The following is a 24,980-nucleotide window of genomic DNA, read 5'->3' on the forward strand; positions in this document are numbered from 1 at the left end:
CTGTGAACATTTGTAGCTCAAGTGTGAGATTCTTGTTAACCCCAGGCTTGTTTATTTTCTGTTTCAGCTCTTTCAGCTATTAAATAGGAGTATTCTGTCTCAAGTTAATACCTGAAAAGATTCTTAGGATTCGACTAGAAAGAGAGGTGGCATGCAATTTACAATGTAGTAATTAACTGAATGAAGCTGCATAAATATGTTAATTGGAGAAGAAGAAATAACTTCCTTGGGTTTAGATGGCCAACCTGAATATAAATGGCCAATGGTATTAAGGGGTTTTGTTTCCTTTTGCTTTTTAAGATTTCAAATTATTTTCACTGTTGCTCTTTTTTTTTCCTTTCTGAATACTTTTTGGAGGAAGTTGGCCACAGTCAGCAACTTAGCACCAACACAGCTGTTCATTCATTGCCCACCAGCAGAACGGGGGAGAGAATCAGAAAAGCAAAAGCAAGAAAACTTGTGGGCTGAGATAAAGATGGTTTAGAAGTGAAGGAAAGGTTTATCTATTTTTCAAAAAGTGATACAAAAGCAGTCACTCATGTCCTCCCACAGACAGTCAAATGCTCGGACAGTCGCCAAGCTTAATTTGAAAAATGAAACTCACAGATTTTATTTCTGAGCACAACATCGTATATTAAGAAGTATCCCTTTGGTCAGTTGGGCTCACATATATGGTGGCAATGCTATGGGGGAAGGGTATTTGGCTTTGATGAGGGACTACCTGCCAATATAAAAAACTAATTCTTCTAGGGTTTACAGGATAAGGAATGTTTGGCTGCTTCAGAAGTATGAATTTGGCTGTTACTGGGATTTCAATCAGCAACTGTAATTAAAGTTTCTTAAATATTAATGGTACTTTTTACCCTTGCCAAAAGTAAAGATCAGTGTAACCTGGTTCAATGCAATGAAACTTGTTTTGAACTTGCATCCACTACGTAAACATTGTTAAGTCAATGAGCTGAGTGAGAATGAACTTTAGTTAGTGTATTGCTATGCAGTAAAACATTTCATGTATTTTATTGGTTTTTGAGAAAGGCTTTACAAGCATTCAATAAACAGATAGAAAATTAATATTATGTAAGAAAAATATTCTGGTGATGAAAGTGATTTAATAAATACCTGCAGTATCTATGAAAGCTTAATAATTTTGTTGTTGTTGTTAGCATAAATGCATTCTGCTGTAAATGCTGTAAACGTGTGTATGATTCTGCTTGGAGTTTAAAGCCAATATATCTAACAAATTGTTGAAAAAAAATTCAGTAGGTATTGCTTTATGTAAACTGAAAGTCCTTAAATTGTTATCTTTATTCACTACATTTGATGAAGCAGAAGATGAAGAGATTTGAAATACGGCTTTTCTTTTAGTAGTTTTTATTAAGCATGGTTGAACCACTCCTCCATTTGCCCATCCTGGCATAGGCCCACTGATTGCATCTGAAGGTCTGCTCTCAGATGCATGCAGAGTTGTTTTATTCCCAGGTCTTAAGAGAATAGCTGAATGTAGAAAATATTTGAAGCAAACTGGAACATTTTTAGTTTAAAAACCTGTTCACTCTTTTAAAAAAATGGCTCTGTGCTTACAATACTCATAGCAAATTTTTTTTTACAAGAGTGACATGGTTACATGGTGCTTTGCTTATATTTAGGCTTCATCTGATTTTTATTCATTTGGTCAGTAAAGATTACTTGAGAAATAATTTCTTTAAGCTTAGAGAAAAAGTGTACAGGCTTAGAAACCTTATGGGTAGCATCGAGTGTAAAAACAGTGTGATAGTTTGAGGCAGTAGTTGTTTGATTTTGAGGAGGAGGAAGGTTAAATGATGAGGTCCACATTAATATTTTTCTGTTATGGAGAAAGTAACACTACTGTACTCATTTCAGTGACTTTGCTTAGTTGATTTGTTTTTACCTGCAGGGTAAGAAACAGTTAGGAACTTAATTTGCTACAGCTAGAGTTGAAGACTTAGTAGCAATGACCCAAGGTAATACATATCACAAGGACGTTTACCTCTAAATCACTTTGTGCAGATCTGACAGTGCATTTCAGTCAGGATCTGTAACACTATTTATGTTCTAACACTACTTATGCTCTTGTTCTGCCCATCTCACAGAAAGGCAGACAATTTATGCAGAGATACGTTGTAGTTTTGTGTGGTGGTAGCATGTGTAGTACCATCTGGAGTTCCATTGCTAACCAGCACAGGGGAGAATCTTTCTAGAATGTGCAAAGTAATGTTTGTAACAGGTCTGGGATTGTGCCTTTGGAAAGATGGAAAGGAAGAAGCCACCTATTTTGCTCTCAGAGATCCTTGATGGGTTTGCTCAGCTTTACATTCATATGTATCACTCAGATTTATGTAGCAAGGGAATGCAATTCAAGTCCAATTTAAACTGACATTTACAACCAAAAATCATTTATTTCATCTAAAATAATTTTTTATCACAAAAACTGTAAGCATTTTCTGTGTCAGCCATTACCCATTTCTCTGTGTGTGTGTGTGTGTTTTGTGCTTCCTTATTTTTGCTGTTTGGTGGGGTATTTTTCTGTTCTTTTTTTCTTTTTCTGTTTTCCTAATAGTCCAATTGTTTTTGCATTGTGTTTTCTTTGTTCTGCATATCTGTCTTCCAGGCTCTCTGTGTTTTGCTACCTCATTTCCCTAGCCATGTCTCTGTATTTTCATTCTCCTGTCAGACCTAGGGCAGCTCTTTTAACCACAAGCTGTCTTTTCTGCCACTAAACCCCGAATCGGCTTTCTTTTATCTCCACACTCTCTCTTTTAGTAGGGTTTCTCCAGCCCTGGGGGGCCCCTAGGGAGACGTCCACAAGCAAATGAGGAGAGTGTTTCAGGGAGGATAGCAATCATACGCTATAGACAGTAAGCTCTTTTGCCCAGTATGTAGCCATATTAATAGCAGCTTGAAAGGGTGCTTTTTATCCCATTTCTCAGTTAAAGAAACTTCATCTGATCGAGATGCTTTCTGGTAAGCAGGGACTAACTCATCTAATGTCTCTTCTCTGCTGGGCTGAGAGGCAGGACCTGAAGAGCAGTCTACAGGCAATCAGTGGTCACTGAGAATCTCTCAGCAAAGCAGAGCATGAGCTATTTCTTAAATACTCAGGGCCAGAAGCTTACAGCTACAGTCAACTTTAAAAAGCGCCTAGAAGCCAGCTCTGACTGAATCTTAGAGGATTGTTTTTGAAATTCCAGCAGCCTCAAAAAAAAGCCTGAAATGTGAATCTAAGTGAAATACTGAAACTGGAAGTAATACAAAATTAAATTTGCATTCCCTGCATTTCAGAGAATATTGCTTCATGCATTTATTTATTTATGAAAACAAGGCAATAATAACTACTTAGAGCAATGAGATGAACAGAGTCTTAGTTGGTGTCTTCAAGTATGAAGTAGGAATCTTGGAATAATTCCAGTTGGAAGGGACATGTGGAAGTTGCCTAGTCAAACCCTTACTCCGAGCATGTGCAGCTTAACTGGATCTAAATTGGAAGTTAAATTAAGTTGCTCAGGCCCTTGTCAAGCTGCGTTTTGAATGTCTCCAAGAATGTCTCTCTTTGCGCACCTGTCCCAGTGATTGACCACCCTCATGTTTTGGGGAGGGGGATTTCTGTCTGCTTGGGGATTTCCCTTGTTATATGGTCATGTCAGTTGTGCCTCGTCCCTTTGCTGTACATCTCACCGAGCAGAGTCTAACTGTATCTACTCTGCATCCATTCACCCATAAGGCAGCTGAAGATGGCAACAAGACCAATTTTCTCCTTCCCTGTTTTCTCCAAAGGTGCTTTCTACCTTATGCTATACCATGGTGTGGTGTTACCATCCCAAGTACAGGGTGTTGAACTTGCCTTTGTATGTGAAAAAAGGTGGAAATATTTTCCACAGAGAATATCATGTGTAGCTGAGGGGAAACATGTCAACCCTGGTGCAAGATTGGGAGCACAGAGTTGAACATTTATTTTTACTGGTTACATTGAGTAAAATTCTTAAGTCTACAAAACTAAAAGGTTACTATATCCTTTCTTCTTTCTCAGTGGAGTAATGGTAGGTATATTTACCCCTAAACAATCAGTGGGATTAAAAAGACAGTTGACATTCAACTGCTATAGATTTTTGAAGAATTGTATTTCTTGCACGGAGAAAACAAGTTAGTTTTATATGTGATTTTAGATGCAGTTACAGTCATTTCTTGCTTTTCATTTTCAGCTTTTTATCCTGCTGAAAAAAAAATAGATAAATATTTACATTCTAAAGTGTTCTAGTGATCAAAAAATGCTTTTATTGTTTTCTCACAAAGTTTAATGTGCTACCAAGTTATTTAACGTTTGATTCAGAAATATATTATTGTTCTCCACTGTATTTTTTAAATACTTGAGGTATGCAAACAGTTTTGTATTTCATTGTACTTTTGGGATATTCTGTAAGTAGCAGACATGATCCTACTGGATTGTGTAATATTTTCATGTAATAGTAGTCTGATTATTACACCAGAATCAGACAAGAGGATGTCTTACCTGGAGATACTGTGATTACATCGATGGGCTAATATGTTTCCCCAGATGTACATTTCTTTTCCAAGATTAGTTAAAATGTGATGGTGTATCTGATTTACAAGAGGTACTCAAGCCATCTGAAAGTCATCTCTTCTGTTGATACTGTCTGAATATGTCAGGGTGACTTCATCTACCAAAGTCTGAAAATTTTGGCTAGTTGTCTCTTAAGAAAACTGATAGAGAGCACTGCCTGGGTTTTAAGTAATAAGAAGTTGAAGTGAGTCATTCATCAAAGTCGTATCAAGTTAGCCACCAAGTAAAGCCATTTTTCACTTCCTTGAAGAGAAGAAAGACCATTTTTGTTGTGGATTGTCAGGAATGTCTGCTTATATTGCTCACACTGTGGAGTGGCCTGTGTGTTTCAAATCACAAGTCACATTTTGCCAAAAGGACAATTTACATGAGATAGATACAGGCGTGTCTTAGCCCGTGGCTCTCATTACTAGAGCACAATGGTTTCATGTTAGTTTATTTCAATTTCTGTTCTTCTTTTAAAATGCAAATTTCATTTTGGTAATTGTTAGGCAAAGTTCGGTGCCTTAGTATAGATATTTTTGCCATCTCATCTGCAAGAGTTCTTGGCACTACTTCAGTTTAAGGTGATTTTCTCCAAATCAGTCAGATTTTAATCAGATCACAACTGGCTGACAACCCTAAAACCAGATTTAAATCATAAATACCAGTACAGTAATCTTCTTTGCCAGCAACCCATTACATAAATTGTAATACAATATTTGCATGTTATAGTTGGCTTTATTTATTTTGACTTCCATGTGAATTTGAAGCTTTTGTTAGACATATTCTTTTTTCCTTTCATAGAGTTTTATTTTCCTGGAGAAGCTAGCTGGGAAAGCAACAGCCCAAGGCATATCCAGTACAGAGAGCTAATTTCATCCTCTGGATAAAAACAACTAAATGCTCTATAACCCACAAAACCATGCAGCCAAGAGGGCCACAGATCCACTTCCAAACTAATTTGTTTTAGTTCTGCATACTATACAACCTAGAACTGATTTTCCTGTAGCCTGACTGCCTTCTGACAGAGTAAGCTTTGTGCAATTAAAAACTGTTCCATCTTTATTGTTTATGAACCAGTGTAGTAACAGATATAGAAAGTTTATGTAACTTGAATCATGAAGGCTCTTTATTACATCTGGTTCCCCCATCACAGTTTTGTGTATTTATTTGAATAATGGAAACAACAAAAAGTCTTTTATTTCTTTCAAAAAGAGAAATTGATTAGAGTTCAAGGTTTGAAGGCAGCAAGATTCCTGTATGAAAGGAAAAAAAATGTGAAAAAGTAAAGCCAAAGGTTCAGAAAGTGGCAGTAACAGCAACAGTCACCTTGTTTGCAGGCATGTGTTTCCTGTGGTCTGCAGGACTCCCACTTCTTCCTCCTGCTGGAAAGTTTCTTTAAAAATACTAGGAACGTAGGTATATGTAGAAAGAGAGCCAATGACATGATATGAAAGGCTTTTAATGTCATTACAGGTCCTGATCTGAACTCGGTAGTCAATGTCAATCAATCCAGAGCTGCAAAGTCAATGTTTTTTCAACACTGCATGCTGTTGCAGTGCCATTACAGCTGCGTTTCTAGATGTCAAATGTGGTAAACAAGCCTATAAACAGGCTTGTGACTTCTTACACAGGGTTTAAGGCTTAGGTAACATATTTATGTTGTAAATGATTGGTGTAGCGGAAGATGTCAAAGCTTTCAGTCAGTTTGGCTGTTGCCCTCACATTGAAGCTGGTAGATTGGCATGGATAAGCACCACTGTTTTGATGTTTCAGTGCAAAATCAGGTGGTCTAGCTTAAAGTGCTGACAGAAGACCTTTCAGATGTATCTGGATAAGCAGATTTGGGAACAACTGCATAATTAGAGTAATGGATGAGACAGTACTTTCAGCCCACTGATGTGTGCAGCTGGGTGATACCCAGTTGTTCTGAAAGAGGGTATTTGCCTTTCCCTGATACTCCCAGACCCCCAGCTTCTTGAACACCTAATAGTGCTAAGGAATTCAGGAGAACCTCAAGAGTTTTGACCTGTGTAACTCTCTGAAAGTGAATGCTCTTCAAATGGGAAGATTTTAAAGATAAATTATCTGCCATGGGTGTTGCACACCAGTGCATCCTGTGTTGTTTCCCAGCTATCCCAATGGACTCCTATAGACAATGAAACTTGTCAGGAAAGTGTTGTATAACTGAAGAAGTCACAAAAAAAATTCTCTAGATGGAAAAATAGAAGTAATGTGAAAGAAAGTATCTTTGATTCTTTCAGGTTACTTATATTTACCTTTTCACTTTATTTGAAAAAGCACCAAAGTTTACAGCAAAAAAAATACTGAAGGCTGGCACTCATGACGGTAAGAATTCAGGATACTAATAACCAAAAGGGGCCATTAAAGACTAGTTTTAGCACTGTATAAACTTTAATGCATGTGGATTTGGGGTTTTTTGAAACGGTGAAGGAAACACAATTTCTTTTCCTCCTCATTGCCTTTGTCTTTTGATTCCATTCTCCACATATTTAGCACTGCATTTGATCTAAGATAATTTTTAAAGCAATTTTTAAAGCAATTTTTAATTTTTAAAGCAATTTCTGCTTTTTGAGCTAGTATGAGTAAAGTTTGGGTTGAGAGTTTGTAGTTTTGTGATGGAGGAGAGTTAAGCCATCCTTGCTTCCTTCAATGTAATTGCACAGGTCCGCAATAACTCTGCAACTTCCACAATACAAGTAAATTCTCACTTATGATTTTATAGTTGCTTTAATTAGCAGAAGTTATTCATAGAATGTTCTTTTCAATAAATATAGCAAAATGGAACTTCAGACATTTGAGAGTAATATTTTTCCCCATAAACCATGTTGTATGTCTATATAAATGATAACAATTGTTATAATGTACTTCTTCTGCTAACCTTCCTAAATGTTACCTGCTGGAAAGGCACATAAAGATGAGGCATTTTGTGTATTTGTTAGCAAACATTGCTTTTAAAGTAATTTTCTTTTCAGGTTCAATTCTGAGCTAACAAGCCATACAGGAGTCATTGTCAAAGCCAGATAATTTCTTAATGCAGTGTTTTGCATAGATGAAATTTTGTAACTGACATCAAGTGAGAATTTATTTTTAAAAACACATGGTTTTGAAAGCAGGCTGTTTGATCAGGCTAGAACTTGAAAGTTGATTACTTTATACCATGGCCAAATGCTAACACTTTTTTTCTTCCCCCTAGAATGCCTCATAAATTATCGCATTACCAGAAGGCTGACTGCTTTTGTATGTTCTCAGGAAAGAATGCTACAACAGGTCTAACAACAGACCCTTTGTACTTAGGAAGTGCTCATAGTGACCTTAAGAAATGATAACAATCCATTCGACAAGTTGTTGCTAAATGGTTGTGATCAGCTGGGTCAGTGTTAGGGGGCTATTCCCAACCAATACCCCTTTCTAGAAAATCAGGGAGAAATAGTGGTATTGATTGCATTGTTTCACTCCAATACTTTACAGCATGCATGTTATGTATTTATACAACTGGTTTTCTATGTGTAATAACCCTTTGGTTTGCGTCTTTAGATCTCTGCTTCCCTACTGGCTACTGAAAGAAGCACATCAAGTGGCTCAAGAAAGTCTTATTCTGAAAACTGATTTTTTTCCAGGACACAGAAAATTAACCAGATTATAAATTAAAAGAAGATTGCATTAGGGATTTCAAACGTGCAGCTGTTATGGGATGCGACCTGATATTTTGAAATTCGCACTTAGTATTGTCCACAATTCACATTTTAGATCCTATAGCCTTCTAAAAATGTAAGTTTCCACACAGATTAGGATTTTTTCAGGCTAAATCTCTAGCCTTTTCACTGTTGGTGACAATTTTGAATGGAGGACCTGAGAGGGAACTTCAAAGATTGAAAAAACACAGTACCAAGACCCTGAAATACTGTATTCTGATTCCTTTCAAATATTTGTTCTCATTTGCTTTGAAGGTAAGGCAGGCCAGAAGGGGAGGGGAGAAAAAACTTGGATTTTCAGGTGTCAAATCGACTAATGAATAGACTCTAATTTATCCATGGGGTAGATTTCCACTGTGTAAATGTCACTTGCACTGTACGTTTTGGAGCTGACAATTACAGAGGTACAACTGTGCCACGTGGGTTTTGTCATGGGCTCCAGCCAGGAGGAGTCTCCCTTCTTGGGCAGTGCTGCTGCAAGACAGGGAAGAGCTGTGTTCCTCTAACCTTGGAGTATGCCTTTTACCTTGAGAGGAGCCGTTTCAGAATCCTCAGCCCATATTTTTATCTTGTGTCCTGCCCAGTAAAAACAACTGAACCCAAAGATGGTATTGTAACTTCAACTTACACCCTGATGTATTATACCTCATCACAGTTGACATCTGCATTCACCCAGAGCTTTTTGCGTCCTGGGGACACAGCTGCGCCACTGAGCCAGCTCGCTTAAAGCTAGCATAGGTATGTCTACATAAACAGCTGTTTCATGCATGAGGATAGTACCTTTCAAATCAAAAGCTGTGCAATCTGTAGATTGTAAGATGAACTGATCATTTTCATTCCCTGTAACTGAATCCTACCCTTGCGTACTTCAAAGATAGGAAAGTGCTTACAAAGTACAAACAAAAATAGTACATCTTAGTGGCAGATGTAGTAGAAACGCACTGAAGACACCAATCTGATCTTTCGATGTGATCTGTGGACAGCAGGGCAGAGTGCTGCTGGTACATTGTCTCCTCAGCGTTGTTCCTGCCTTGGCTCTCGTCATCTGCACGTATCCAAGGGTTGACAGTTAGTGAGGCAAACAGATTCAGCACTTTCTTCACTTGATACTTCTGAATCTTTTAAGGTCAACTCTTTCCTTATTGGTTATAAATTCACGAACATTACTGTTTTCAGAGTAGTCATTGTGAATTTAAATTGCTTCTCAGTGGAACATTGCAGGAGTAAGTTCTCATTAATTTTATTTCAGGCCATAGTACCAGCAGACACTTGGTTCACCTGATTGTTTTCCTTGTTATTTCCTACAAAAGTAGAACCAGTAAATGGACTGAACCGAAAGTCCTGGAGAGTAGTGAAGATGGGATTGTTGTGGGGGTTGTTTTATTATTATTATTATTACTTATTATTATTATTATTATTATTACTGTGTTTGACTTATCAAATATACATATATATAGTGAGAGCATAACAATACTGGCCAGGAACTGGTCTTTTATATATAAATGTATATACTATATTGGAGTTTTCCGGTAACATTCTCATTATTGTATAGATATGCTGTACTAGTTTGTTTAATCAATTAAAATGCATACAAATATTTATGAACTGCATGTTTGTAATTTAAAAAGCATCCAGTAGCATAAGCTCAGGATATTTTTCTGCATTATTTGGAACCAGGGTGTGTAAGCAGGTGGTCACCTGTTTACCTGGTACCGTATTTTTATGCAGAATCACCTGTGGGACTTCCTGTGTTTAATGGCTGTAGCATCCTGTACCATCCCAAATCTGACTAGAGGTTAGCCAGCCTGAAACTGTATTTATTTCATTTCTGCACATAAGCCATCCTCTGAGAAGGATCAAAAAGCTGTTTCAGAAGGAGCTATAGGGGCCCATGAAACGGTGTCTATCCATTTCTGCAGCAATGACCTTTTATATAGAGAACAATGGTATCTAATTTTGTTCGTATGAGGGCTTAACTTATAATATCACAAAGCTTTGGGCCCTTGAGGACCTCCCTTTGTTAAGCATAGCTGGTAGCATCTGTGACACCTCCCTTTTTCCCACAGCAAGAAACACGTGAGGACAAAGGTGGGCACAGTATGTTGCAACACAAAGGCAGCAGATTTTATCTAAGCATCACCTCACTACCCTCCTCCTTCAGGATGGGTGTGGAAAAGAGGCTGGTGGTGCCAGATACCCCTCTTTTCACCAGCAGAGCCTGTTAAAACTCTTCTCCTTGGGTCAGCCATGGACCCTGGTTACCATGGTGACAGGGATGAACCTGACACTTCAAAGCACAGCTTGGTGAATCATAGTTTTGGTTCACAATCAAATGCAAGTTTTCTTTTTAATAATGCTACCCTAAAAAGCTGTAATTTAGAGTCCTGGAAGCAACAGCTTAGATGTACCCATGTCCTAGTGAATTTCTATCATGCCTTCATCTCCCAGAAGCTGTACTCCAAGAGAGAAGCTCTTTAGAAGACATAGAGAAGGGGGAATTGTGGGGATTCCTTTCCCAGTGAATGTATCTCCAGCTTTCAACTTGAAAAAGAAAAATCTTGAAGGGAGGCCAGCGGTGTACCAAACTGACTCACATGGGGAAATGTGTGAACAAGTTGCACATCCCATCTCCCCCATCCCTGCAAAAGCACATTCTAGTGTTTTCATCAAATAGAATCAGCTGAGACTTATTTTATTTTTTTATGTAATTGAGCTAACAGTGGTTACAGATCTTGTCTCTCTGAACTTGAATTTATTAATTAACTTTCAGGCTTCTAAAAATTTCCTTAATTGCACAATAATTATCATTCTAGTAAAGCAGTAACAAAACAAAACTCGAGATGGAGCGATCTTTCTAGGTGGATGATTAAAACACAGGCAGACAAGTCTAAAAGAAAATATTCATCAGAGGATCTCACTTAGTTTTTCAAAGAGCCCTTTTCTCAGGTAGTAGACTGTCATATCTCCAGAGCTGGCTATAGAACTCCAGTTTCACTTGATGTTATCCTGATGTTACCTTGTTGAACTCATTCAGACGTCATTCCTGGATTTAATTAAAAGTTTTTGAATGCCACATAACAAAGGTGCAGAACAGATTATCTCAAGCAGAGCTATTTTGAATATCAAGCTATGCAGCAATAGCACCAGTTTGTGAGAATTCAAAGATCTGCCATAAACAGAAATTAACATTCAAAGAAAATGCAGTGTAATAAAATAGCAGCTTTAATCATGCCTAAAATGGAGTTTCTTCCCTTGCTTACACAAAAGAAACCCAGCATAAAATGCTGTGAATGTTAAGAGAGTCAAATGGAATGGTAAGAATGTTATGTATAAAATCTCGTTTAAAATCTCTGATTTAAAAGCTGTCTTTCAGAAGGCTGTCTATTTTTTAAAAGGTACCATGCAAGCAACTCTGCAAAATCCTACCAAAAGTTTCTTCTTGAATAATTTTGTTTGGATGAGCAAGTAGAATATCATTCTCTTAATTCCAGCACCATTTCCTTAGGAAGGTATAGGTGAATAGATTTTGTGCTGAGTCTAAAATTCTCTGACAATTTTGCAAAGCTGTGTGTAAATTTCCAAACCACAGAAGGGAAGGAGAAGACAGGAAAGCAATATGTGCTGACTGGATTCCTTATGCCACCGTAGACTTTTAAGAATTAAGTATAAATATTATGCATAGTCAATTTTAGAAGTGGGTGTTGGACTTTTAGGTGTATTTGATAAAAGACATGATGAAAGAATTTAGAGGAATTGAGTACATTGGGAAATTGTGAGAATAAGATGTACTCTACCTCACCAACTGTTTAGAATTTTACTGTCCCTGAGAGTGTTAGCAATCCTAGTCTAATTTAGTGCTGTTCACAGTTGAACTTCATGCTATTGATCATGGAAGTCAACTGATTGAATGTTGTCCTTTAGCATCTATGAAAACAAGGAGAACTACTTCTTATACGGTGACTATTTGCAATGTGCAGAGCCAGAATCACTAGGTTGAGTTATTTTATGAACTTTGTGAATGGCACTGTGGAATATGATTGCTGTTACTGTTCATTAGTTCAGAAGAAAGGTGAGTGGATGAGTTGCTAAACCTAGTGTTCTCCTCCAAGTCTAGCTCATAAATCTTCTCTGTAGGCAGCTGTTCATTTGGAGGTGGGGGAGATGGACTATAGTTAACTCTGTTTCAGATCAGGTGCTTTTGCAAATTTTATGCAGGATGACTTTGCACTGGTTGAAAACTGAAGGATTATCCCTTCTTAGACTGATAGGGTCAAATCATGAAAAACAGTAATATGCAAGGATATTGTAAAAATTAACAAGGCGTATTGCAGTCAGGCTGGCTAAAGGAATTAATAGCCAACAGTGTCCATTTTTGTACAATCATCATTCTGTTAACACACAAAGTTCTTTCTCAAAACAATAAATTACCATTTAATTACCTTTTTATGCTGGTAAATTACCTTTAATACAGTCTGCTATTCAAGATATAAGAAAGGGCTGCAAGACTAAATTACTGAAAAGGAATGTTAGGAATTAGTAAAGCATGTTGTTTTATAACTTAAATAATTTCAGATGATTTTTACCTTCTTTAGAAATAAACAGTAGTTAACTCCAATCATCACAATAATTCAATTTTCAGCAGCTGTATCTCTCTAATCTAGAGATAAGGATGTTGTGGGGGAAACCATATCAAGGCTTACAGAATTCAAGATAGATGTCATCAGTAGCACTTTCCTTGTCCAGTGATGTAGTCACTCCAGCATGGAAGGCCACTAGGTTGGTTAGGCATGATTTGCCCTTGGTGATGCCTTGGTTAGTTGTGTTGATTTGTTTGGCAAAGGAGCAGTTCAGTCTATAGAAAAAACACTTCAGAGAAAGAAAAAACCTGACAGTCCTATAGACGATAGAGGGAGCAAATCTGACAGTCCTATAGATGATAGAGGGAGCAAATTCTCAGAGTCAGCAAAATTTCTCTTCCTGCTGTAGTCCTTTTGCAACCAGCAACCAGGAGACACTGACTTACATGCCTAAGTTTTAACACATAGGCACAAGGTTTCTGTAGTTTTGCCTTTGGTCGTGTATGCGTAAGCCACACATGCGTTTTACAATACACTTCATCAAAATTAAAGCACAAGTAATATGAAATACCCTCAAATTCCTACATTTCCTTAGATGATTCTATTCGACATTCAGTAGCGTCCTCAAAATAGTATACTTATTGCATTCAATGCACATACACATAAATAAGAGATTACAGTGTGATTTATATCTATAATTGCTTTCATGTAGTCCCCAAATGTAACATTCAGTCTAGAGAATGCATATATTATCCGGTGCTAGAAAACACATACAATAATCCTGGCTTCATTTATGTCAAAAGCAATTTTCCTGTTGATACTGGGGAAAGGGGCAGCATTTTGCCTGCACGTTTTAGCATTTTGGATGCAGGATTCTCAACCACTTGTTATACTTAGTCTATCACCATACAGTATAGTTTTTCTCCACTAATTTAGGAGTTTGTGATATGTTTCTAGTAGGCACCAACTTTGTCTCATAAGCAGCATTAAAGTTCATGGAATGAGTTACTGTCTCTTACTTCAAAGCCTTTAATGTAAGCAAACCAGAATAAATGGGCAAGCAGTTGATATCATCCCAACTTTCCACTGTTACTGGAAAAACAACAGTGAAAAACTTGGTCAGTTTTGAACAGTTACTGATAATGCAAACTCAGTCATTTCTTATAGAATATATATATATGTATATAGTAAAACACCAGTGCCAAAGTTATGTGAATAGGTAAACTCCCTCAAGTAACCTTTCTTTCAGATTTTCTGAGTAGTGTATAGTTGTTTTTCTAAAGTAGCTGTTCTGAATGAAATAACATTATAAGCGGCCAAACAGTAGGAACCACCTATACTGCAGTTTGCTCTGTCAATGAATCTTGCTCTGTCTTTCTGCAGGGAAGAGTGAGATGAAAGCTCAAAGCTTTTGGATGTATTTTTGAGCCTTCAGCTTTGAAGTGTGTCTTCAGGTCACATCCAATCCTTCTGATTCATATTTTGAAATCTCTCAAAGACCTGGCCTTAAATCTCCATCCACAGAACTAAATCTCTTGTGCAAGCTTTAGTTATTTTGCAGTTTGAGTAGTTCTTACCTTTGCAAGGTCCAAGCTACACAGGTGCGCTCGTGTTGTACTCATGGCAATTCCAGACACAGTGACTATCCTACTCCAGCGTGCTTCCCTCTCTGCCCTTCCCACATCCTTGCTGGTTTTCAGTACCCTATACAGCAAACATGAGAGGTTTTCCCCTTGGCATATACAGCTATCTCTATTTTAGCTTTGATTGGTCTTTTGACTCTACTGATTGGCCTTTTGGCTCTGCTGCTCATCAAGTGTTCATTCGTATTTGTCACATCCAGCCCAGCTAATAGTTGACTGGGAGTTGATTCATTTTAACCATTGAGAATTTCAAACACCTTCTTTCAGTTTCACCTCAAAAGTCATGCCCCTCATTTCCTCTGTTAGCATCATATGTGTGTCCAGCATTAATTCTAGCTCGTGTGTATGTGTTGTATGCATGCAGCTACACATGCAGACACCACTTACCTGATCCTTACTCTTACCCCTAGACACCTCAACGATACACATAATACAAACAAAATACAATATTAAGTCCACACATGTTATGTATGCAAGTATGCATACAAGCATATATTTACACGAAGTAGGAAGCATTTAGTATTTCTCAGCAGATAGAGTTCAAGCTGTAGGGGAGAGAGATGATTATGATGATGAAGTCTTATGATGATGATTATGTTTTATGATTAAAGCACTGCCAGATCTCTCACTGTCTGCCTAGCTCTCGCAGAGGTGTCTGAAAGAGAGCACGTTCCTAACTCAGAAGGTTGTTTTGAGGGTAAGTTGTTTGTAAGTGGGTCAGATACTGCTGAGATAAAGGTTACAGAAACAAGTAATAGAGTGATTTTAAACAACAGCATGATCCATCCCTCAAAAGGTAATATGGGTTCCTGCATATGCACCCTGAATAGAAATGGTCAGAGCAACATGGTTAAAATTAGAAAGTATTAGATACCAGTAATCCCTGCTACTGACTACACTGGCTTTCTAAAAGGCCTGTGGAGCAGATTTTTAGGGCACCAGTAGTCTTCCTGTGGTGTGGCTTTACCTTATTTCTCATTCTGCTGGTTTTGGTGGTCTGTTGAGACAGATCCTGGTTTCAGAGTGAAGGACATTTTCTTTGTAATGGCACAGGCATGATGATACCAACGACTTGTAACTACTCCATGTGCAGCTGCTGTGAGGGGGGAGAGGTTAAGTGGCACCTGCTGCATGCTGGGTGGAGAGCAAAAGAAGGGTCAGAGAGAGAAAAAGCACATGTACCCATCTGTGCTTCCTAACAGGCAAGAGGTGAAGTGCTGAGCCACAGCCTTAGAAAGTAAGAACTAGAGAACTGAAGAGCTGCGTCCTATTTTACAAGTAAACACCTCATGGGGTTTTACCCCTGGCTGAAACCTATTTATATTTTTTTGATATTTTTGCCAGGCTAGAAAACGCTATGTTCCTGATCCTTTGTACATCAGGCTCTGATACAAAGAGATGCAGACTGAATGGCTGTGCACTTTCACATATATTCTGTTTTGCTCTCTGCTGTAACCTGTGGCCTCAGCAAGCTCAGCTGTGTTACGGAGTGGTTTCATCTCTGTAGAACAGCAATTTTTCTTTTCTCAGAGCCTATAAACAGAAATAAAACTACTGCTGACTTTAGGCTTGGTTTTGTGGGTGACCTTATTTGGAGAATCAGAATTCCCAGGAGAATGCAGATTGCAGGCCAGATGCTGTAAGGTGAATTAATATGCAATGGTGGACTGAAATTGGGTGAAGGAGAGGAGCGAAAGGTGCTGATTGCAGCTTGGAAAAGAGAGTTTAATTTACTGCTTGTGTGTTAATGTAATCTCAGTAGTCAATGTTAAATATTCCATATTTAATACCTGAAAAAAAGAACATTAAAGGAAGTAACAGTGATTTAGTTGATAGATTATTTCTGCTTTGTCTTCAGCTTTGTAATACAGTAATTTGTTTGGAAATCCAGATGCATATACAGTTCTGGATCCATGAAGTTATATGTGTGTATATATATATATATATGCAGCTGTATACACATACATAGTCATATTCTTGTTGCAAATGTATGGCATGTAGATTGAAATTTATAGTGTGCCTATATGCATATATGTAGACGTATAAACACATGATGCATGTATCTATAATCTGGCTACTGTATTAAAACACACACATATTTGGAAATTATCACCAATGATGATGATTTTGTCCCTAGCTTACACATATAAGCAACTTCTTTTTTAATTCATTTAGCAGCAGCAACAGAAGAACCTGAGGTGATTCCAGATCCAGCTAAACAAACAGATCGAGTGGTGAAAATAGCAGGAATAAGTGCTGGAATTCTGGTATTCATCCTACTTCTCCTTGTTGTCATATTGATCGTCAAAAAAAGGTAAGAAAATGATCTGTGCTGATTCTTCCTTTTTTCCTCCAACTCAAACAATAACTAAATAGGTCTTCAAAAAAAAAAAAAAAAAAAAGAGTTTCAGGACCAGTAGCTCACATCATCTTTTTGATGAGTTCTTTGTGTTTCCTGTTGGGTTTGCTGTGATTCTTATGATGGATTTAAAGAGAGGATATCTTTATATTTGGAATCCAATAATTATACATTTTCTCATACTTAATTATTTCCTGCTAGTTTTAAGTTGCAGTTGGAAGAATGTACAAAATGTTAGAACAGGTGGAATCGAAATTCATAGAACCTTTTTTTCCTAATCAAAGTAAACAAAAAAATTACTGTGGTTTTCATGTTATAATCACCTAATGAATTTTATTTTCTATATGCAGCTCTAATGAGTTGTTTGTATCTGTATGTTATCCAACTTGCAAAATAATGTAACTTTATACCTCTATTTATGCTCTTGTAAACCTGGAGTTTTTCTTAAAAGTCATACCACATCACTGTAAAATTATCTAGCGAGTCCTTAGTGCATGAAATTGTTTTAAAGTGTATTAATTTAAATGAATTCTCATTTTTCCAGTGCTTTCTTAGTAAGCAATATCGCCATCTTCTGGCATTGTACAATGCTAACTCCACATCCAAATGCTCCTACCTATAGTAAATTGTGCTGCGCTGTTGCTCGGTCAGTATTTAAAGTCTCGACTTCCCAGTAGCTGCAACTCTTTTAACCTGGCATAAAAGTTCATAACACGGCTCTATAAATCCATAGTTTTAGCATCTAAACAATTCCTCTTTTTCTGTGTACCCCTCCCTGGCGGGTCCCCTTCACAGGGCACAAGCTGGTTTCTCTTGGGTGGAACAAGACCTTTGTCTTCCGGTGGTGTGTGCATTGTGTTCCCTTGCCTTTTGCAGAAGTCTTAACGAAAAGTATATTTGTAAATGTTGTGACTGTTCCTCTGAAATGCAGCTTGCTATTACTTATTAAGAAAAAAAATCAAAATTGTACCTAAGATCATTCTATATGTTATAATTACTGGTTTGCCTTAGATTTTTTTAATTTATTGCCTCTTTACAATTATCCCTGGAGATATATAACTTGGAGAAGAAACGTCTGCATTAGAAACATTAGGTATGCTTATAGTGTTCTGTGTTAGTTAGCTACATATGTGATTTTTCCCAAAAGTGCTTTTACTTTTCTCTGTTGTTTACCTCTGTGGTTGAGAGTTAACACATATGTGAAAGGTCCAACTCATCCTATGCAAAAATGACATACAGTCAGCCAATTTACTTTATTTACACAAGTTCAACTTTTTAAAAACAAACAAAAAAAAAATGTTGCTTTCAGCTTTTAGGAAAAAAATTATATTTCATAGCTTTATTGCAGGGTATGTGCTGGGAGGATCATCTTCTCAGTGCGTGATGCAGTGGTCTCCTTATGCTTAATAGGAAACTATGTGTGCGCATGTGTGTGTGTGAGAGGGAGAGAGACTGTGTACCACTTTATAATAATGTCAGTCACTTCCAGACGGGATTGGCTAGTTTTTCCAAGTAACAAAAAACAAACAAACAAACAGGCCTAAAAATCAATGTGTGTATTTTTCCTGTCCTTTTTACCTCTTGCATTCAGAGTCCTTTCAGACTCCTACTTTCACTGTTGAGTTTTTTCATGAAAGCAAGTTAACTATGTCCATGAAACAGTAGTTTAAAATTTCCCCTTTTCTCTCCTTCCTTCCTCTGAACCTGTAAAGGCAGTACCCTCTTAGGAATGATACTTGATTATCATTCTAAAGCACACAACATTTATAAACTTCTGTACTATTTTGTATTCAAAATAGGTGCAAAATTAACCTGTTTAATGGATATTTTGTATTTGGCAATTTTTCATCATGATAGCTTAATTGGTTGTGTAATGTGTATGTTATAGGTGTGCCATCCCCCCCTACCCCCCCCCCACCCAAGGGAAAGTTTTTTTAGTACCAGCTTTAGTCAAGTTCTTTTACAAAAAGCATAGAAAACCTTTGTATATTTGAGTTAATAATTCAGTTCACCTAGTGAATCAGGGCCATTCATATCATGAAGCCAGGAACACCTGTAAAAACCCCGATGCATTCACACGTACATCAACACACTTAGCTGTGGTGGGACTGAAAACCAAATCCATTTGAATCATCTTCTGTAGTGTACATATTCAGTGATCCATTATGTAGTATCCCTTTTGGTACCTGAATTGACTGCAACTTATTACACTGAAAAGCCAATAAAACAATGGTTTCTGCATTTTCATTGGTTTCATAAGTCATTGGTTTCACACAGCCATCACTATCCCAAACTGGTTAAATGCAGCATTACATTTTATTGAAAAATGAAGTACTAAGCAGTTTTGTTCATGAGCTTGAGATGTTTTAAGCTTTGCCTGATCATTCTGTACAAATTGGTTTGAAGTTTTCCGGAATGAAGCTCTTAACAGCTCTTAAAGAGTTTTACTGGCGTAATCAAACCAGCTAAGAAAAGGGATACTGCATCTTTAACAAGCAATGCCATTTTTATTTTCAGTCATTGTTGGACTATTTCCAAATGTCCTTCATTTCCTTCCATTTGTTTACCTTCCATGTTTTTAATGCTTAGCATGACTACATCAGCATTTCCAACTGTAAGATTTTAAAACAGAAGCATATGTTTGCATTCAGGAAATGTGTGGTGTATATGTCAGTACACACATATCTGTTGTGAACGTGCATTCTTTAACATGTGTGTACTCATATAGCTACATATAGTATGCATACAAACATATATGTATACACCTGTGTACTCATAAAGATGTTAAAATTAATGATATGAAATTTGTTTTCTGATTAAATGTATTTATTAATGGAATCTTTAATTTTTGTAACTGAAAAGTAAAAATCCTATTTACTGCACAAGATTCGTACACAGCTGTTCATTTGTCATGACATCTAGGTGGTAATCATTATATTATGCTGAACTGCATGTTGAAAATACACAATCCATTTAATTTTCAAATTTTTTGGCAATAGATGAAATTTCAGCATGTAATTTTCTCAAGTGATCTTTCTAAAAACAAATCATTTTTATATGCTAGTGTGTTTTGGTTTTTTTTTTTTTACTTGCATGGCAAAGTAAGGCTAGTTTGTGCATGAGCAAGTTGAAATGCTAACCAAAGAAACATGAATTTTCCAATTTTTTTTTTTTTTAACGCACATTTCTCTGCTTTATTGAATGTGACAGAGTCACGCTTTTCATTCACCATTGCTTCTCTTTTTCCACTGTCTGTGATTTGCTTGCCAGGAGGAGCTACTATTCTTACTCCTACTATCTGTAAGTAGAACACGGGTGACTTACTATTTTACATGTTTTAAAGATGCAGTATCCCTTTTTAAAAAAGAAAAACAGTCTCTATAATTTCCCTAAAGTTTTACTGAAAGTTACCTTTCGTTATTCTCAGGATTGAAAGACATTTTGTATCGTTCCTGTTATTCTTACCTGTTGGTAGTTTTTTTTTTTTTCAAAGGGATATTGTATTTCTAACTGTGTATTGAGACTTTCAGTTTTTGCTACAGTTTTTCCCATAACTATCATTTTAGTTTATTGTAATCATAATTTAATTTGCATTATGATTCACAGCAACACATAACACTAAAGAAAAAACCTCTTTTCCCATTTCCCAGCGAGAGAACTGGGCTTGTAAATCAAAAATCGTTCATTCTGAACATGTCAGATGAGTAGTGATCCTGTGCACCAATTTTCCTACACAGATCATAGGCAGATGCTCAACTTTTCTAAATAGGTCTCTGCCCTACCAATGGCAGAACAACATGTCTGCCTCTGCGGTACCAAACTCTTTTCTTGCTTTACAGAAATATTTTTTTGTGAAGTGGTCTGCGGTTATTGCTTGTGAGGTGCTTTGCATACACATTTTAAAGTGTGGATCTTGCTTTATGACATTGGTTTGCATAAAGTTTTGCTTCACTGAAGCAAAATTGACTTTTTCTAATACATGTTTACCAAATGAGTTTTTTTAAGTGCTGCAGCAGTTTTGGCTGTGATTGAGCAAAGCAGCTACACCCATTCTTAATTTTAAATAAATGCCCTGGAGTTAAGAGGTGATCTAAAAATGCACTCAAGTGCTTTGATGAACTGGTGGTGTCTCATAACGATGCTCTTCCACATTTTTAAGCAGAGTAGTTGAATTCTTTAAAAAAACTTAAAAATTAAAAAAAAAAAATAAAAACCCCACCGCTAAGCTGGTTTAGCCAGCTGCCATTCTCCAGTTTATTGTGACAAATTATAATTTCCTAGTTAAATAACAATTGCTCAACATAATTAACTGAACAGTTTCATCCTGTGATGGAGCACTTTTCCCCTCCAGCTCCCACTGAAACACCCACCTGCACAGTTTCACCCAACTGGATCCTTTAGCAGATAATGAGACTCATTTACACGTTCTGTCAGCCTCAAGTACTTTAACCTAAGGATTTGCTTAACTGAAGCATAGATTACATGCGCCTTTAGCTGAGTGAGGGAACATAAAAAAAGAAAGGAAGAAGAATTCAAACCCAAGGGAACCAGGAGCTGTTGAGAAATAAAGTTATCCTTTCATTTCCCAGCAGCTTTGGGTTGTGGTGCTGCAACACAATAAGCCTTTTTAGGAGCTAGAGCATAAGTATTAGAAAGTAGCTACTGTAATAAGCTAACAACTTGAAAGCCTTAATAGCTGTTGATTTATTAACATAGCTAGCAAGTTTTGTTAAAAAGTGATGCTTTAAAGAAGGGCTTAATATAGTCGAGAGATGAGATGTAATAGTCTTTTTGTTCCATTTCTGAGATGGCATTAGAAAAAGGCGATCTTCAGTGTACAGAGACTATCTGCAAGGCTTTGAAAACTGATAAAAACAGTCTGAACTGGAAATGCCAATTTTGTGAAAGCTTTGGTAGTACTGGGAAGCAGTTATAAACCTCAAGCAGTTTCACTTCTGGAGTTTCTAACGGTCTTCATTTGTTTGACGAGATTATCACTGAAACCAACTTCTCTTAAGTAAATAAGAATGTGTGGAGTAAATGTATAAAATCAAGAATTTTAGAGGGGGTAGCCAGATGTCATTGTTGGTTTTTTTTGTTTAGCTTTCACTCAAAACTGATACACACATGTACACCTCATGTACACCTCAAGGGTTTGATGAAAAAAGTGATAGGTTTAGAGACCATCTTTTGGATATTTGTAGCAATGTGGTTACTGAGTAGTAATTTTCCAACTAGTCTATCTGTAAATGGGGAAAAGAACGTGGGGAGGGGAAAGAGGGAACAAAATAAGGAGATGAGTCTGATCAGTGAAAGAATCTTTGTTCTTCTCGGGAATGTTTTCTTCATCTATATCCTACTTTGTGGCCCCTTATTGTGAACCAAGGGTATTAACTTAAGAAACAATCATCTATTAAGCATTTTCTTAAATACACAAAAACATTAAGTGCTTCCTGTCTTGGAGAGTGGTGTAGGTCTTTTCTGGTGGATGTTTCCCAGGACTTGAGAAGTAGTTTACACTAATATTCTTTTTGTCTTCTGTTAGAGTGCAGCCCAGAATATTATAAGTTGTTGGAGAATAGAGGAAGAGCAAGCAGGTTTTTTAGTTGGAGAAATGTAAGACAAACACTGTCTAGAGTTAACAGGATATTTGGTGGTATTTTATGCAGGAAAAGCTTGTGAAGCTAAGCTGTTTTAAACATGCATTTTCAAGAACACAGTATTTTCAGTGATTGTCTCTCTCCCACCTGGTGTCAGATTTATCCAAATAAGCAGGTTGGGTACCTACTGTATTGCAGCCAGAGCTTCAGGTGAAAACAGGGAGGTTTCAGAACAGTCTAATGTATGTCAAAGGTTGCTGCAGAGCCTAGGTGTTATTTCATGCTGCTCTGTGTACTTCTTACTTATGCTTTAAAAGTAGTAGGATTTAAGTGATAATTAGGTTATGTCATCTGATTCCGTCCGACTTCTGAAGACAGTGAAAATCACTTCCAGTTCTTCCTCAAAAGGAAAGAATTGAGAGATATTTCTGAAGCATGCACCTGAAGGCATGGGCTGTTCATTTGGGGGGCTTAGTTGTACAGGTTTGGTTGCTGCTTAACGGTGACAGAGTGTAAGACTGTTAGCGTCAAAAATTTAAGATGTTTCCAAACTTCAAGAAAGGGTAGAGCGATGAGGGGGATTTTGTTTGGTTTTTAAAGAACCAGTGTTCAGTATCATGAATTAAGTGTGGTATCATGCTGTATCTTGTGTACTGAATGGGAAGAACAACCTTTAAAATAAAAGGTAATATGAATCCATATTGAATAATTATGTCTCTTTTGTTATTTCATAGGGGCTTTTACTGACAAAGTAATTTAGAAGGTTAAATAATTTCTTCCCAACAAGGCAAGCAAGGGGAATGAATTACCCATTTATAAAATCAAACCACCGATTTAAATGGAGATGGTTGATAAAACTGCATGCACAGATGCTTCTTATTTATCATTTCAGTTAAAATGTAATTATATTCTCTAATTTGTTTATATTAGTGTAATTACTCCACAGGAAAATAAAATATTACCAGGGTACAGAAGTTGGCACTTCCATTACTGCATTTGTGTGTATAGAAAACACACGGTCGCGACTCCTTCATAGCAGGGTGCATAGTTTTATCAACTTCATGCTGGAAAAGTTGTACTTAGGAAAGGCAGCCAGACTTTTCAGTCATTCAGGATTATAGATAATGACTGCTGTAGACATCAGTGTTCATGAAATATTAAGGTGGTTTGGGTTTTTTTTTTTTTTTGGCTGGGCAGCAAACTCGCAAAGAAGCGCAAGGATGCCATGGGGACCACTCGCCAGGAGATGACACACATGGTGAATGCGATGGATAGGAGTTATGCTGACCAGAGCACCCTGCATGCAGAGGATCCCCTTTCAATCACGTTTATGGACTCTCATAACTTCAGCCCCAGATGTAAGTACAACAGTGATAGATAATAGGGAGAATAGGTGAATATAAGAAACATGGAAAACAGTCTACCTTTTAAGGAAAATTGTTGTAAGCTCCAGCTTTTCTAGGAACACTGGTAAATCAAAAGGTTGAGTAGGGTTTTTCATGTTATCTTTATTGGTCTGTGGCCAATTATTTAAATATTTATGTGTACTTTCAGTATGTGTTGATACTTGCTCTAGGAAAAATATTATACTTCTAGAATATCTCAATTAAAATCTGAAATTGAGTTTTCCCTCATGGGGATGTTTAATACCAACGTGTTAAATATTACTGTGTAGTGCCATGTCTGTAATGAATAATAATATGAGGTCCAAATTAATTATTTTCTTTTGGCAGTAAGGACATTAGAAGGAAACATTGACAACTGTTGATGCTGTTTGTGAAGTTTAGGAACAAGCTTGTTAATATATCTACAAATTTACATGTATTTTTATTCCTTTTTTATAGACTTGACAACTATCTCATTTTGACAAAGTTTGGCAGTTTGAATTTCTGACTGTTAAGTGTCTGGGTTATAGCTACTATACCCAGCACGTTTGCTCGCTGGGTATAACTCCCACCTTCTGCACTGTGCCTTGTACAAAAGCAAGATACTCCACTGGCAGACTCAGTGGATACCTCAAAACTAGCATATAAGTTACCAAAGAGTTGCAATTCTGCCATGGAGCTGGTGGGAACATGACCTTCTCACAGCCATGTGGACTTGTGGCTTGGCTTTAAACAGATCTGAGCAGCCTGAGCTGCTTCTGAATTGCCGTCTTTTGGGAAAGGCACTCCATCTCCCTTCTCTTGCCTACCATGCTTAAGCAAAATACATCCCTTAAGGCTCCTCAGTTCTTTCTTGATTGTTATAAGGGAAATAGGTTTTGGCAGAGGGATTATTGCTCAGTTTATTGAAGCCTACCAAACTGCACGGTGCTAACACTCTAAGTGTCTCATAACCAATTACAAATAGGAGTTCAGCATCAGCCTATGAGTCTTTCTATACAGTTTTGGCTGGAACTGTTTGAAAATTCTCCAGAGTTTGATGTCTTATTGTCGTCAAAGTTTATGGAGGCAGGTTTGCAAAGGCAGTTTGATTTGGACTAAGTTATGATGGATCCCAGGCA

General features: G+C 37.1%; 1 protein-coding gene across 5 annotated transcripts in view; it reads left to right on the forward strand.

The window, feature by feature from the left end:
• The window catches only part of PTPRK (protein tyrosine phosphatase receptor type K), a 403,857-nt gene that overhangs the window by 350,511 nt on the left and 28,366 nt on the right, over positions 1-24,980 (forward strand). For 3 of the 5 annotated variants that reach the window (XM_065680919.1, XM_065680921.1, XM_065680924.1), the window contains exons 14-15: positions 16,691-16,829; positions 23,672-23,832. In XM_065680919.1, the coding sequence (XP_065536991.1) occupies positions 16,691-16,829; positions 23,672-23,832 (300 nt within the window). The remainder of the gene's footprint in view (positions 1-16,690; positions 16,830-23,671; positions 23,833-24,980) is intronic. The other 2 variants (XM_065680920.1, XM_065680923.1) reach the window with 1 other exon arrangement.

This window comes from Lathamus discolor, chromosome 5, assembly GCF_037157495.1.
Source record: "Lathamus discolor isolate bLatDis1 chromosome 5, bLatDis1.hap1, whole genome shotgun sequence".
In the NCBI taxonomy this organism is placed as follows: Eukaryota; Metazoa; Chordata; class Aves; order Psittaciformes; family Psittacidae; genus Lathamus; species Lathamus discolor.